We start from the raw sequence: 15,125 nt of genomic DNA, 5'->3' as shown, positions 1-15,125 counted from the left end.
AGCCTCCCTACAAGCAGGTTCAGTGCAAAGGGCTCAGATCCTGGCTCAGATGGGAGGATGCGGACACGGAGTGGAACTCTCCCACCAGGGAACCAAAGCCATCAGGTCCCATGGGAGTGGCAGGGATATCCTCAGAGTGACTGTTCCCCTGCTTATATCGGGGGGGGGGGCAGCCCCTCCCTCTGATTGCAGCATACTCTAGAGATTGGTAGAGGGACCTAGACACCAGATCCTGGGTCATAGGGGAGGCAGGGAAAGGCGGGCAAAGGATCCTCAGCTCCTGTGGCACGTGCACGCAGGAGGGGAGAACATGGAGCTGACAGGTACACTCTCCCGCCCCTCACCACCTTTCCTAATGTCCCAGTTGTCCCCTACCCAATCTTCACTCCCTCACCTGAGTTTTCTGACCAGTCCCCACTCCCCTACCCCTCTCAACAAGCAGATGCGAGTCTGATATTTTCCAGCATACTTTAATTACATTCCTGAAAAGAAAGGTGTTGGCTCCATGCTGTCTTGTCAGCCTCTTCCAGCATTCTGCTCTCTGGGACTAGACCTGGCCTGGGGTGCTTGTCTCAGGATCAAGGGCTGTAGTTTTGGTAGCTGCAGAGTTCCAGGGCTAGAGGCTACTTAAGGTGTCAGTCCTCCAGTTCCTCTGTCCACCACAGCTTAGTGTGATCTCTCTTCCTCTGACATCGAGGGAGAGCTAAACAGACTGGGGACTGTGGCTCTTCAGATGGGTAACTGTGCTAGGGACACAGCCTTGCTTTGATCCCCAGCTCTGGCTCAGAAAGGCTGGCAGAATGTGGCACCTAAGAAAAGCCTCTGTTCTCATGGGGGGGCTCTCTCTCAGGAGCCCCTTTGTCCATTCAGCCCAGATGTGGCATTCACCCTGCCCTTGCCCTTAGGAAGCTCTCTGCCTTGCAGGGGTGCGGGAATCAGCATACACCAGAGAGCTGGCCTGCACTCTAACTAGTTAGTGCAGGGCTTGGCCTATGACACTAATACAGGTTTGCCAATCCTTCAGTTGGCCTGGGGTTCTTTGGTGAACCCTCTCAAACTAGCACATACCTTGCACTTCCTGAGTTCAGAAATGGGCCATACATGTCCAGGTTATTTTTTTCCCCTTTTATAAACTTAGGTCTGGTGCTGGCTGACTGCCATTCAGGGTTCTGGCAGGACAGCACCAGCCTGGGGCAGGGTAATTACAGACCCTTGCTACCACACGTGTCGGTTTGGATTGAACCTGTTCTTCTAGTTCCCTGGTGTCACAGAGTCATTGGGGTGATGCTCTGGAACTGCTTCCAAAGAAGCCAGCAAGGACTGTGGGGCAGCATCTCCTCTTTCTGAGCACCCATGCATGCCAAGCCTGCATGGCTTTAACATTCCTGAGTCTAACCTCAGAGTATTCACCATCCCATTCCATATTGCGTTTCTGGCAGTAAGTCCCCTTCAGGTGGGGCTCCTGGGGAAGCCAGAGGGCCCTGCACCCCAACTCTGCAGCCAGCAGTGACGCTCACCTAGCCTTGTAAAACAGGAGGTTTGACTTACCCCAAGATGGACTTGGTTGAGACGCCCTAGGCTCCCCCCACTTTGACTCCCAAAACACAGACTGCCCCGCTTCCAGCAACTCGGTCTTTGACATGCCCGTTGCTTCTCCTTTTGGCCTTTGTCTGGCTTCCTGTGGCTTCTGGTTACATCCCCCTCCTGGGCCTCCACTTATGAAGGGCACAGACCATAACATGGGGAGGGCCTCAGCAAAGCTCCCACACCCTTATTCCCACCACCTGACCTAGGGATTGGTGCAGGACACAAGGAAACTGAGGCACATGGCATTCATGCAAAACAGTAAGATTTGCATACAACTTAAAGGAAAATTCCTGTTTAGTCACAGCTAGGTTGGAGGTTCTAGGACTGACACTAGCCGGGGTGGGGGTGCAGGGACACTCCTGCTGATCCCTGCAGCTGCTCACAAGGGGCTATGCTTCTCCAGGCCATAGCAGCCCCTTGTGCTCCAGTGGGCTAAGCAGGGGCTCATGGTAGACATAGCCCTGGGGAGGGAGGGAAAGGACTCTGTGGGATGGCTGCATCCCCCTGCTGTTTAGAGGCTCTGGCCCCAGGGGCTGGGTGGAGGCTGTGTTGGGGGACGTGGGAGATGGGGTTGAGGTTAGGGGACTGGCTAGGGTGGAGGGCATAGGTTTCTAGGGAGCTGGCCTGGGCTGGGGCATCTTTGGCGTGGCTGCATACCTAAAGCCTGGCTCTAACTTTGCTTTTGTTGGGCTCAGAAGGCCAAGCCCCAGTGCCGAGGACTTGCTCCCAATGGCTTCCACAATTCCATCATGGCCCCTGTGTGGAAGTGTCCCAGTGTCACCCACAGCTTGTAAGTATAGCCCCACTCTCCTGGGTCTAGGGTGGCGGTTGAGACTTGAGCGCTTGGCCGTGGGGCTACGGCAGGCTGAGTGCCCTGCACTGCTGGCCAGGCTGATGTGCTGGAGGGGCTGCAAGCAGTCTCTCCCGGGACTTTTTGGGTCAACCTGTCATGCAGGGCCTGCCTGGGATGGTAGGATCCTTTGTAGTACATGTGACTTGAGAGGGAGCAAGGAGCCCTTGGGGGTCTCACTCCCACCCCCGGGACACAGGGAGCCCTGTGGGTGGGAGAATCACTCGGGTGGTGAGTTTCAGTGGGAACAGACTTGGCCAGGCTGGGCTCAAATTCCCCATTGTGTTCATGCACCAGCCTGCAGCTTCTGCCTCTAGCCCAGGTGGGGGGCATTTGGGTTCTGATGCCCTGTGCTCTTCAGGCGGGACCAACACTACTCCTCCTGGGAATTCCCTGATTGGCTCCCTTCCATGCGCAAGTGGACGTTTCTCTCCGAGAGGTAAGTGAATAGCCCTTTTGCAGGCCATGGCCCCTGCCTTGGGGCTGCAGCGGATGAGTGGGTGAATGTGTAGTATAAGGGCAATTCCTTACACTGGCCTTAGTACTTGGCAGGTGTCTGATGTTGCTGGAGATCCAGACCAGTTCCACATGGACAAGTGCTGGGCTGGGAACGGGGGGGTGCCGAGGGCTGGGCCAGAAGGGAAGGGTGCTGCCAAGGGCTGGGGTGGGTGTTTTTCCCAGGTCAGGTTCCTGAGAGAGGAGGCAGTGGCTGATGATTGCTTTCCTTCTGTCCCTTCAGCGAATGTGCCCAGTACCTGCCAGGGGAAATGAAGTCTCCTCTCTTCTCCATCCAGCGGGAAGGTATTGAAGAAGACGGTGTCCTGTACCGGATCAACAGGTATGGGCCAGCCCCCATGGTCACTGCTAGAAACTGTCCTGAGCTGGGCCTTGGCAGCTCTCAGAGTGGGCTCTGTCCCTGAGATCCAACACCACCTCCCCTGGTGCTAATGGGAATCAAGGCTGCCGCCACTGGGGCCATCTGAGCCTGTAGCATGCTGTGTCCCTCCCTGCAGGCTTCCCTTGTCTTTGTCCCTTGGGCATCAGAGCAGGTTCAGGCCTAGGCAAGGCTCTTGCCTCTAGAGCACAGCTTGGTTATGACCCAGAGTGTTGGGGCTGCATGCTGCTCCTCTGCCTTGCTCTGCATATTTTCCTGGTCAGCAGAGCCCTTAGCTACAAGTGCCCCCTGCCTTATGGTCCACTTGGTGCTCACAGCTTCCTTTCCCACCGGCAGGTTCAACTCCCTGCAGCCCCATGAGGAGCGCCTGGATGTGTCCTTCTTTGTTGGTGGCCCAGTGTGGGCCATGGAGTGGTGCCCGTGTCCAGAGGGCTCTGCCGCCCCCCAGTATGTGGCACTCTATTGTAACAAGGATATGGATGAGAAGCACAGCCTGGCTGAGCTCCACACAGGCCCTGCATTGCTTCAGTTCTGGGCTCTGGGCACCTTACAGCCAGGGACAGGGTGAGTTGTAGGTGGGAGAGACTCCAATGAGTACAGACCTTGGGGGGGTGAAGGGGTGAGAGCAGAGCCCTGTGGGGGGGGGGGGTGATTGAGGAGGAGTGATGACCCTACAGCCTTAGGGGGTGGCAAATGCAGAGCTTTTGGGAGTGGGGCAGGGGCAACCACCCCCAAATAAGAAGTAGGCTTGGAGTCTCACACCCCCCCCCCCTCTGGGGCAAATGGCCATGCCATGCACAGGCTATTGTTCACTTCACTGTGGTGGCCCACTCCTGGGCAGAGGGGCTAGAGAAACCAAGGCCAAGCACTGTGGGAAACCATGGTCCAGGAGCTGTTCTACTGGGGAGGACATGACTTAATCTCTTGGTCCAGGCTGGAGGGTCTGGGTGGCAGAGCCATCAGCTACTCCTGCCTGCTCCATGTGCCCAGGAGACCATGCTAGAGCCATGTCCCTCTGCCCTGTGCTGGCAGAGGGGGGGCTCTGGACACCCATCAGCCAGGCCCCTCCTATCTCGCCTGTGCCTGCAGCTCTGCCACCAAAGCCAGGCTGGCCTACGCCATCGCCACCGATCACGGCTGCATCTGGGACATGAAGTTCTGCCCCAGTGGGGCCTGGGAGCTGCCCAGCACCTGTAGGAAGGTAGGAGTGTGGCCAAGCATGGGGGAGCTGGGTGTGATGGGATCCTGGGGTGCAGCCTGGGACTGTGGAGTTGCTCTGCCCTCTTAACTCTCCAGCCTGGGCAGTCTTTCTCAGTGACTTGCTGTGACAAGCAGCTCAGAGCGATGACTCCAAATTGTGCCCACCCCAGGCACAGAGTGGAATCATGCTGCAGCCGCCTGGTGTGATTTGCAGGGGAGGGGGATTGTGCTTTGGGTTAGCTTGGTCGCTTAGCATGCGTCTGTCCCTCCAGCCCCCTCAGATGAGCCGGCTGGGCCTCCTGGCGGTAGCCTTTTCTGATGGCAAAGTGCTCCTGTACAGCCTTCCGCACCCTGAGGGCCTGCTCGTGCACAAGAGAGCCCAGGTAAAAGGTAGGAAGAGCTGTGCTGTGGGGCAGGCACTTTACTGTCTGTAAGGGAGAGGGGCCAGGGTGATTGTGCTGAGAACCTGGGGGAACAGTGGATGGGGGCTTTGGGAAAACGCCAAAAAACGTAATACCCATGGACCCTGAGCCTGGTTGAGTCTCAAGATGCCCAGCCACATGGCCTGACACAGCTGCTTCCTGGTCCAGTGGAACCAGCTGTTCTAGCGAGGTTCTCACACCGATAACAGAATGCTTGCACGTTGTGAGTTGAGCAGGATAACGGGAACATCGCCAGGCTTGTTTGTGCACTGTATGGTGCTTGGGTTTTGATTTGGGATCTTGACATCCCTGCTGAGAGGTGTGTATCAGAGCAGGGAGGTGAGTGGGAGGCTGCTTCTGGGATTGTTCACTTCAGTCTGGGCCCACCCCTAAAATTGTCCTGTTTCCAGCTCTGGAGTTGCTGAGGACTCTGTTGGGCCAAAGGAGCACAGCTATCACCCCATGGCTTTGGCCACACTTCCAATTGATCAGCTAAACCTCTGTTGTTCACAGGTGCTTAAGCCCCCACCATTCCCAAAGGCTGTGGCAAGTGGGAATGCTGCTTTGTTGCCCCGAGGATTTAGGGGGCAGGAAGTTTGTGTGTTGGTATGGCCTTGTCACTTAAAACCTCCATAGTGTAGCCACAGCCTTTTGAGCGCTTCAGAGCCTTTCAGCTACCTGGAGCCCAGGTCATGCTGTGCTTGGGAAGCTAGCAGAAAGGGCAGAGATGGGTTTGCTAGATTGGCGGTGGCATGGTGCTGAGGAGACCAGCTGCAGTATTCTGGAGAAAATGGCAGCTCCATGCCAGGTGCGTGGCACTGCAGTAAATCACATGAGAGGAGACTGAGGCAGAGTCCATCTGACAGGATGGGCCAGGGATCCTAGTCAGATGGAGATGGTTGATAGTGTTACTGACCGGGACTGCTGTATGAAAACTCAGTGAGGAACCCAGCCAAGGACTGACCTGGCCGTGAATTCCTCTTCCTCCAGCAGAGCCTCAGCCTGGCTCAGGGTCACTGGCAGCCAGCGGGTCATCTCAGTGGCCCTGGGAGTGGAATGAGGCAAAGGACAGACAGAGCGGGCTGAGGCCTGCAAGCTGGTTGTTCTGGAGCCCAAGCATCTGACCAGCTATTCTAGTGGTTGCAGATGACTGTTGAGAGAGGTCTGAAGGAGTGACCTGGTTCTTGTGGCAAAGTGCCAGGGAGGGCCCATTCCCAGCACTGCTCCTTGGATGCGTCCCTCCAGGAAAGACTCAGCCCAGTTCAGTGCATTGCCCTGCACCTAGTGAGGCAGCAGCATGTCAAGCTCTGCCAAGGGAGCGCAGGGGGAGGATGAGTGTCTGCCCCTCACCTTCTGATAGGTAGGCACCATCCATCGGCACCTCTAGGTGCCAGTTAGTTGGGATTGATCCTGCCTAGAGCAGGGAGCTGGAATTGATGACCTTCTGAGGTCTCTTCCAGCTCTATGGTTCTGTGATTTTGTGATAGGGCAGTTTGCTATTTCTTTGAGCTAGCCCAGCATGGTTATGCCCCCTGGCTGTCTGTTTGGCACATATCCGCCCTCCTGGCTTGATAGACTCTCCCCCAGCCTGTCCAGGCCCCCTTGTTCATGGGGATTTCCTATCCAAATGCTCAGGCTGGGTGCAGTGCAGCACGGAGCTGAGCCAGGCGGTCGAGGAGCAGGCCCACGGCAGGTGTCTGGAGGATGTGCTGGTCACATCCCAGCAGACATGTTAGCATGGTTTTGTGCACTAGGCTATTTCCAGGTCCCCTTGTTCAAAGCACTGTACCTGCATTGCACCCCTGGTCATGCTGCAGCTGGGCGTGGGCTTCGAACGTGTTCAGGACTTTGCTGCAGATGAGGCTGAGAGCTCTGAGCTTACCTGCTGAGGGCTGCCAGGGTGAAGAGGTTGGCAGAGAGCCGTGCTGCCTGCCGATATCTCTGCCTGACTGGGTGGGAGAGCAGCCACTCACTAGCCCCAAGGCTGGGGTAGAGTTGGTGAGATGCAGTTAGTCCTCGAGGGTGCTACCCGTTTCCAGAAAGGGGCCCATGCTGGGTGGTGCAGCTTTGTGACTTCTTGCTTCCCTGTGCTTGTGCTGTGCCAGGCTGCCTAAAGAGGGCCAGGGAGCCCCAGGTGCTGCCTGGGGAGTCGCTGAAGCTTGAATTGAGTCAGGGAGGGGGCTGCGGTTTCCCTGCCTTTGGGATGGGAGAGTTGGGGAACTCCTCCCTGTCCCCCTTGGCCTGGGAGAGGCAGTGTGTCCCTTTCCAAGGGGACCTTGTGTTAAGTCTTAGTTAACGATGCTTATAAATAGGCTCATCTGTGGGCGCTGAGAGTGATGGATGGCCGGTGTCAGCACTCGTAGCCATTCAGCTATGACCAGTATCTCTTATGCTTTCTCTGTAACAATGTGGAGCCCAGCCCCCTCGTTCCTCTGTGGGGCAGGCCTGTGCTGGGGCACTAATCAGCATCTGCAGCCCAGTAGTAGGGATGTTAAAACATGGGTTTACACTTTGGCTACGTCTAGATTGGCATGATTTTCCTCAAATGCTTTTAACGGAAAAGCTTTTCCGTTAAAAGCATTTGCGGAAAAGAGCCCCGATTGCCATTTTCGCAATAGGGGCTTTTTTGCACAAAACTAATCTGAGCTGTCTACACTGGCCCTTTTGCGCAAAAGGACTTTTGCCCGAACGGGAGCAGCATAGTATTTCCGCAAGAAGCACTGATTTCTTACATGAGATCATCAGTGTTCTTGCAGAAATTCAAGCGGCCAGTGTAGACAGCTAGCAAGTTTTTCCGCAAAAGCAGCTGATTTTGCGGAAAAACTTACCAGTCTAGACACAGCCCTTGTGTAAACATGTAGCCACTGAAAAACAGAATTAAATGCACCTGCAGCTGGCTTCCTGGGAGCAATGCATGCTGGGAACCAATTTTTAAGGTGCTGGCTCCCACCTGCCTCTGATAGAAACAACAGCACAGGGTTGTAAGTGGCTCTCCTGGAGCAAGGCAGGAGCCTGTGTGTAACCATGAGCACTAACCAGTAAGTCTAGGCTTATTAGTTAACCATTTCCACAGTTATACGTTCACATCCCTACCGTGTGCCCCAGAACTGCTTCTGGCACCAGGCTCTGCAGCTGGGTGGAGACTGGCCTCTCTGTCCAAGCCCCTATGGTTCAGAACATGCCCTGGCATACCCTCCTCATGCAGCTAGCTCCACCGGATTCACCCTTTGTCCTCTGGTTTTATACACCTGTGCTGGGAGGCCAGTCCCTTTGTGAGGTGGGGGCTTCCCTCCTACCCTGCCAGCTGGCCTGGTGGACCCTGCAGCAGTGTTGTCAGAGTGCAGTGCAAACAGCCCTGGGCTCAGCGTGGGGCAGTTGTCCCTTTGGCCTAAAGCAGGAGTGGGGAACCTTTTTTGGGTGGGGACCGCTGACCCACAGAAAAATCAGTTGGGGTCTGCACACAAGTGAAAAGCAAAAAAAGAAAAAGAACCCTTCACTGACTTGGCCCTTGACGGAGAAGCAGAAAGATGCTTCCCCGCATTCCTTGTGAACACCAGAGCCTACGGCAGGGCTGGGCAAGAGGCGGCCTGGGGGCTGGACCCAGCCCACCTAACACTTGGATCCGGCCTGCGGATGGCATCTGGCTACTTGCTGTTTATGCCCTGCTGCCCGTGCCTCTGAATTTCCAAGCAGTGGCTCAGGCAGCAGGATCCTATTTAAATGGCTTATGGCTCCAGGTCATGGTGCTACTTCAGTAGGGGCCAGAGCCACGAGCTCTTTAAATAGCTGCAGTAACCTCAGGCAGCTACCAGGCAACGTGGTGGTGGAGCTGGGAACCCTTTGCTGTGCTTTCAATTCAAAGTCTCTGGTCCCTGGCAACTCTAGGGGAAGGCTAGTCCCCAATCCTGCCCCTTCTGGGGGTGGAGCTGGCCTGTGACAACATACCAAAATTCATTAAGTGCCCCCCCCCTGCAGAAATTATTGCTCACCCCTGCCTAGGGGGGCCCAAGCTAGTAGATTTTGTGTGTGCTCCAGCTTCACAGTGGTGTGGCAGGGGGGATGGAGCACCAGTGCAGTCTCCCCAATGCTCTGGGGGCCTTGAGCGTACAAAGCCAGATCCAGGCAGACTGGGGGCCTCCCTGAGCTTTAGATTCCCCACCCCTTAAACCCAGCCCCGCACTGTGGCCCCGAAGATGCCCAGGTCAACATGAACTCCTCTCACTCTGTACCATGCACCTCCCTTCCTGGGGCTGTGGGCAGAGGGACTGCACCACCCCCTCCACAGATAGGGTCTCAATGTGTTGCTCCCCTCTGCCGGAGGAGGTAATTGACAAGTTGACCATCTGTAACTAAAGTGCCTGAGAAGATGCAGGACTACTCTGCACAGTAATTGAAGTGCCTGTCTGCTTCCTGCTCTGCCTGTCATATCTAAGCAGGAAGAGGGGAGAAGGTGGGATGGGGAGGGACTCCTTGTCTTGCTGATCTGACAAGACACTGCCTCAGCCTTGGGGTGGGCTGCTGTCCATGTCTGGAACACTCGGGTGGTTTTACAAGCTGTGGGCTGTGAGGTGGCTTCGGTACCCATTCCAGGGGGTGCCTGCTGTACTGGGCAGGGGATACAGGCCCACAGTCAGGTCTGATGGGTGGGTTGGGAGAGAGCCACCCATCCCGCTGGATGAGTTAAGGGGTTGGGATGTCTCAGGTGGGCAGGTTGCTGCTGCGTCACTGGGCTCAGTGGGCAGGCTGTGAGGGGATGGGGATGGCACCTCCGTTCAAGTCGGTGGGCTGCTGTCGTCAGGACCAACTGCGCAAGAGCTGCCACTGTGCAAGGAAAGCAGGGGCTTGATCTTTGAGGGTGGGAGTTTGACCCTGTAGTCTTAGCCTCTGGGTGCCCTACAGGTAACTAAGTGCCCTGTACCCAGGCCCAGGGGTGAAGCTGCCATCCCAGCCTCACTCTCAAAGCTGCAAATTTCTTGCCATATTTTCATGACTGATGTGTATGGCAGTGACTCCCTGGTCTAGGGGCTGCTGGGCAGAACAAGAGACTAGGTGTTGGTGTTACTAGAGCCAGCCCGTGTCAGTGGAGGGTCTGTAACACTGGGGGGGGCTAAGGACTGAACCCATCCACGGGAAGCTCTGGTGGCAGAACATTTGACCAGAGCAGGGCTCTGCAGAAGGGATAGTGGAGTGAGAGCTCAGCTCAGTCACAGCCACTGTTCTGGGGACTGGCAGCTTAAGGAAGAGTTCTCAGGGGGTAATGTCATGTCACTCATGGCAAACAGCGTGGGTTTGTGGGAAATCGACTCTGGTCTGTAGACACTCTTCTCTGTCGCGGCAGTAGTGTTGGCCTAATGTACTGGTGTTTCACTTGGTGTCACGCAGCACTGTGAAGGGACTTGGTGTCACGCAATGGATCAAAATGGAGAGGGGATGTAAACGGGGTGTGCGGAGAGCAGGGGCGTTTCTAGCAGTTTCACAGGGATGGGGTCTTGGCCTTACGCCACTTGACAGTTTTATCAGCAACCTGAAAGAAAACACAGCAATCACCAAGGACGTTTGCAGGTGACCCAGAGCCTGGGGGAGTGTAAATAGGGTGATGTGTCTTGGCACAGATCCCACAACTTCTGTGACTTCTGCAGCGGCTGCTGTGGCTGGTCCTGGGGACTGCTTAAGTAGTGGCTGATGCAGCTGGCCCCAGGGACCACCTGAGCAACTGCAGGGCAGTAGCTCCCCACAGTGGGACCCTCAGGAATCCTCCCAGCAGGGACCCCCTGGGCTGCCAATTTGTCAGGTGTATTTATGGTATAATCATGCCACAGGCTACGATTTCTTGTTCCTTGCCTGTCACCTAGCCATGACTTTTACGATGAAAACTCATGATGAAATCATAGCCTTGGTGTTGAATATTGAAGAGGATGGATTGGTGATGCAAAGCGACCTGGGCTCCTGGAAAGCTGAGTTTCAAGCACACATCACACGCTGTAATAGGGCTAAACATCTGTGTACAGCTGGGAATGCAGGATGCAGGCCAGACTCAGGCTGCAGGACTCTTCCCTGGATAGCAGGGTCTCTGAGAAGGATGTGGGGGTTGTGCTGATGCAGTGAGATGATGGGCAGCTCTCAGGATGACACTGAAGCCAAAAGAGTGAATGGCAGCCTGGGAGCACAAATGGGAGGAGGTTTCTGTATCTGTTCGGCCCTGGTGTGACTGCTTCTGGGATCCTCTGTCCAGGTCTGAGCCAAAGTTCAGGAAGGATGCTGATGAGTAGGAGAGGAGTCAAAGAAGAGATGTGAGAGTGATTGAAGTGCTAGAATGCTCCCTTAATTGACTGAGGTTCTGGCATCTCGTTACCTTAATGAGGAGATGGTTAAGGGGTGATTTGATTGGACTGTGCTCCTACATGTTGGGGGGAGGGGGGTGGGAGTTAACAATGGGCTATTCAGTCTAGCAGGGGAAGGAAGCTGAAGTTAGACAAGTTTCAACTGGAAATAAGCTGTAAATGGTTAGCAATGGGAGTCCTTAACCACAGGAACAACTTAGGAAGGTCCTGCTGGATGCTTGATCACTGCCAATGTTTCAGTCCCAATCAGCTGTTTTTATAAGCTCTGCTCTAGGAACCCTTGTAGGACTGGTCTCTGGCCTGTGAAATGCGGTGTCAGGTTAGCTGCTCACAAGGCCCATGTGGGTCTCAGTCTAGGGAAAGGGACAGACACAGTAAACCAAGGCAGTGTCTCCGTAGCCTGGCTCAAGGGAGCCCTGACAGTGGCCAGGCTAGAACATGTCTTCCTCTTCAGTTCTCTGGCCAGCCAAAGGGCTTCCCCATAATGTGCCCAGGGGATTGGTAGACCAGATGTGTTTGGGAAAGTCTTCCTGCAGTCTCTGCAGAGTCTGGCTCAACTGGGCTGGCTGGAGCCCAGGGGTGGTCATGGCCATTTGCAGTGTGGCCTATCTGCAAGGAAGGGTGGGTCTGACCTAATCGGGCCCATGGAAGGGATTCCTCTGAGGAATTGTTAAAAGCTAGGCCTGGCCCAGATCCTGAGCATCCAGAACAGCCTCCATAACTTGTCCCAGAAGATACAGGAGTCCTTCAAAGTGCAGTGTCTGAGCACCCATTGTGCCTTTTCCTATAAGCCTGGGACCATGGAGGAGAGGTCTTGGGAGCCCAGCTGTCTTTAACAGTTGTGGCTCAGAGATGGCTTGGGGTGTGTGTGTGGGGGGGGGGGGGGCAGTGCAGAGGTTCCTGACACAAGGCTGGTGTTTCAGTTAGGGGTCCCCACTGCAGCATGTTGGGCCAGCCTTCCCTATCTCAGCACTGTGCCCAGCTCAGCCCTGGATGAACTGCCGTTGTTATCCAGCGGGTCACGCTACATGGTACCTTCTGGCCACAGTCTGCCTTTGTTATTAGTCATTAGGCTACCCTCATTAGAGGTACTGGGTCCTGCTGTGAGGGCAGAGGACTGGACTCTATGATCTCTCGAGGTCCCTTCCGGTTCTAGTGTTCTGAGGGTCTATAATTGCAAATGGGCAGGCTAGAGAATGTCACCCATCTCCCCCTGCATTATGCTTGGCTCAAAGCACCATCCAACAGGGCAGCCAGCCTCAATGTGATCCCTTCACAGGGTGAAGAATCCACCACTGCCCTTGAGAATCCCAGTGATTCCTCATCCTCCTGGGTCAGACCAAGGTTCGTCTGGCTTCAGCATCCTGCTGCAGGTCCCTGGGCTCCTCTCACCTGAAATGAAAAGCTCGTGGTAGCTGGGCTTCTTTCTGTAGAAAGGGGCTAGGACCCTAAGCTCAACTCCCCCCTCTCTTTGTTCAGTGATAGATTGTGCAGTGAGAGAAATGGAGCCCAGCACTTCCTCCAGCCTTCACATCCCAGGCCACAGGGTCCCCTGGGCCCCTTGGGGACTAAAACCCTTCAGTGGGTCTGTGGGGCAGCCTCCCCCAGCTTGGGGGCCGGTGGCACAGCTCCTGCCCTTTCTGACTGCCCTGTTCTCTGCTTTCTCCCAGGTGGGCCCTTCCCAAAGCACATCATCTGCAAGGTAAGTGTCTGCTGTAATGGGTGCCACGTACTGTCCCAGTAGCCCTTCACCTTGCGACTCTCTGCCCCCAGTGGCCCAGGATTGCAGATGTATGTGGGTGCCTAGGGGTACCAGTGCTGAGTCCCAGCTTGGTGCCTGGCCGCTGGGGGTGGGTGGGTGGGGAATGGGAGTAGCACAGGACGTTTCCCCATGTGGGGGCCCACTTAAGCATGGGGAGGGGACTGGGTCCCACAGGCACTAACCCTGGTGGTTGTGCTGAATGATGCCCTGTCCTAGGGGACTGGTATGGGTGTTGGTGTCAGCGAGGGGGCCTCCAGGACCCTGCTAATCCAGATTGTCATTGGCACCCACAGGTGCAGTGTGTTGCCACCTTGCAAGTTGGCTCCATCCAGGCAGGAAACTCGTCTGGGTGCGGCCAGTGCTTCAGCCTCTCTTGGATGCCTTCTAAGCCTCACCCGTACCTAGCAGCCGGCTTCTATGATGGTGAGTCAGCTTCTCACTCAGCACTGGGGCAGACAGGGCCAGGGTGCCATAGAAGGATGTAAAAAAATTTTAAAAACAGTAACCATGTAACGCCCGGTTAAACGCTGTGCCACCTGCTGGCCCCATGGTGGCTGGGAGGTTAACCGGTAAGGTTAGCCAATAAACGAATGCTTATCGGCAGGGCTGGCCGAACCGCGGCGAGCCCCGCTCGCCAGCCACACTGTCTGTATGCGCAGATCGCCCGAACCTGGCTCTTCCGAGTTACAATCTACTCGCCACGGGCAAGTAGATTGTATTATTTGTCAAGCCCTGCTTATCGGTTAGCCAGTTGAACTCTTACATCCCTGGTGCCAACAAGGCTGTGGGGAGGGGCGGGATGATGGTAATGTGGCTGGGATTAGGTGGGTTGGGCCCTGGCGAGTGGGGTGGGGTGGTAGGGCTTATGCAGAGTGGCCCTCAGGGGAGAAGTCAAGTGAGGATTGGGCAAGGCTAGCACAGGGGGCCCTGCCATGCTCATCTAGGACTGTGCACTAAGGGACCTGCTGCTGCCTGCCCAGTGCCTGGGTGTGGCAGGGCCCTGAGTCTTCCTGGACTCTAAATTAGATACGTAATGCTGGGCTGTTGCTCGCTCTGCCCAGCCCCCGAGATGGCCCTGTGATGGCAGCAAGCTCGGCACATAGCCGCCTTGAATATTTTAAATAGAAAGGTGGGGTAAAAATATTTAAACAAAAATAAAATTCCACCCTGCCTGTTGTGGTAGAGGCTGGACTGCAGGGGCCTCGCAAGAGATGGGGGAAGAGAGGGACGGCTAGGGTGGCAGGGGGCTGCGATTTAGGAGAGCATAAGAATGGCCGCATTAGGTTAGACTAGGATCTGTGTAGCCCAGTATCCTGTCTTTCAGCAGTGGCTAGCTCCAGAGCGAATGACCAGAACAGGGAAATTATTGCAGGATCCATCTCCTTTCATTCGTCCCAGGCAACATCTGGCAGTCAGAGCCAGAGGGACACCCAGCACATGGGGCTATGTTCCTGCCCATCCTGGCTACTAGCCATTGAGGGACCTATCCTCTATGAACTTATCTAGTGCTTCTTTGAACCCTGTTATACTTTTGGCCTTCACAGCCTTCCCTGGCAACAAATTCCATAGATTGACTGCATTGTGAGAAGAATGACTCTTCTAAAATATTGAGTCCTCTTCTCTGATAATTCCTTATTCTGTTCTAGTTTCAACCCACTTGCCTGGTACTGCAGTCAGGCTTACTGGCCTGTAAGTGCCAGGATCACCTCTGGAGTCTCTTTTTAAAATTGGCATCAGTCATTTGATCCAGAGACTAATTTAAGCAATAGTGGTTATAGCACTCTTAGTAGTTCTGCAGTTTTGTATGTCAGTTACTTCAGAAGTCCAGGGTGGATTCCATCCGGTTCTGGTGATCTATTCCTGTTTAATTTATCCATTTGTTCCAAAACATGTCCATTGATATCTTGATCTGCAACAGTTCCTCAGATTTGTCATCGAAAAACACAGCTCAGGTGTGGGAATCTTCCTCATGATCTACAGTGATGACCAAGGCAAAGAATCTATGTAGCTTCTTCACAATGGCCGTATCTTCCTAGAATGACTTGAATTTGAATGCTCCCTTAGCACC

General features: G+C 55.0%; 1 protein-coding gene across 5 annotated transcripts in view; it reads left to right on the top strand.

Moving 5' to 3' along the window:
• Nucleotides 1–15,125, top strand: part of GTF3C2 (general transcription factor IIIC subunit 2) — a 40,433-nt gene that overhangs the window by 13,416 nt on the left and 11,892 nt on the right. For 4 of the 5 annotated variants that reach the window (XM_075916287.1, XM_075916289.1, XM_075916285.1 and 1 more), the window contains 8 exons: nucleotides 2,283–2,377; nucleotides 2,799–2,876; nucleotides 3,177–3,275; nucleotides 3,669–3,896; nucleotides 4,422–4,533; nucleotides 4,805–4,922; nucleotides 12,966–12,997; nucleotides 13,351–13,480. In XM_075916287.1, the coding sequence (XP_075772402.1) occupies nucleotides 2,283–2,377; nucleotides 2,799–2,876; nucleotides 3,177–3,275; nucleotides 3,669–3,896; nucleotides 4,422–4,533; nucleotides 4,805–4,922; nucleotides 12,966–12,997; nucleotides 13,351–13,480 (892 nt within the window). The remainder of the gene's footprint in view (nucleotides 1–2,282; nucleotides 2,378–2,798; nucleotides 2,877–3,176; nucleotides 3,276–3,668; nucleotides 3,897–4,421; nucleotides 4,534–4,804; nucleotides 4,923–12,965; nucleotides 12,998–13,350; nucleotides 13,481–15,125) is intronic. The other variant, XM_075916288.1, reaches the window with a different exon arrangement.

The sequence above is a fragment of the Pelodiscus sinensis genome, unplaced genomic scaffold (assembly GCF_049634645.1).
Source record: "Pelodiscus sinensis isolate JC-2024 unplaced genomic scaffold, ASM4963464v1 ctg80, whole genome shotgun sequence".
Classification (NCBI taxonomy): Eukaryota; Metazoa; Chordata; order Testudines; family Trionychidae; genus Pelodiscus; species Pelodiscus sinensis.
The sequence above is the reverse complement of the archived record's forward strand: the minus strand, read 5'-3'. Positions and strand labels throughout refer to the sequence as shown.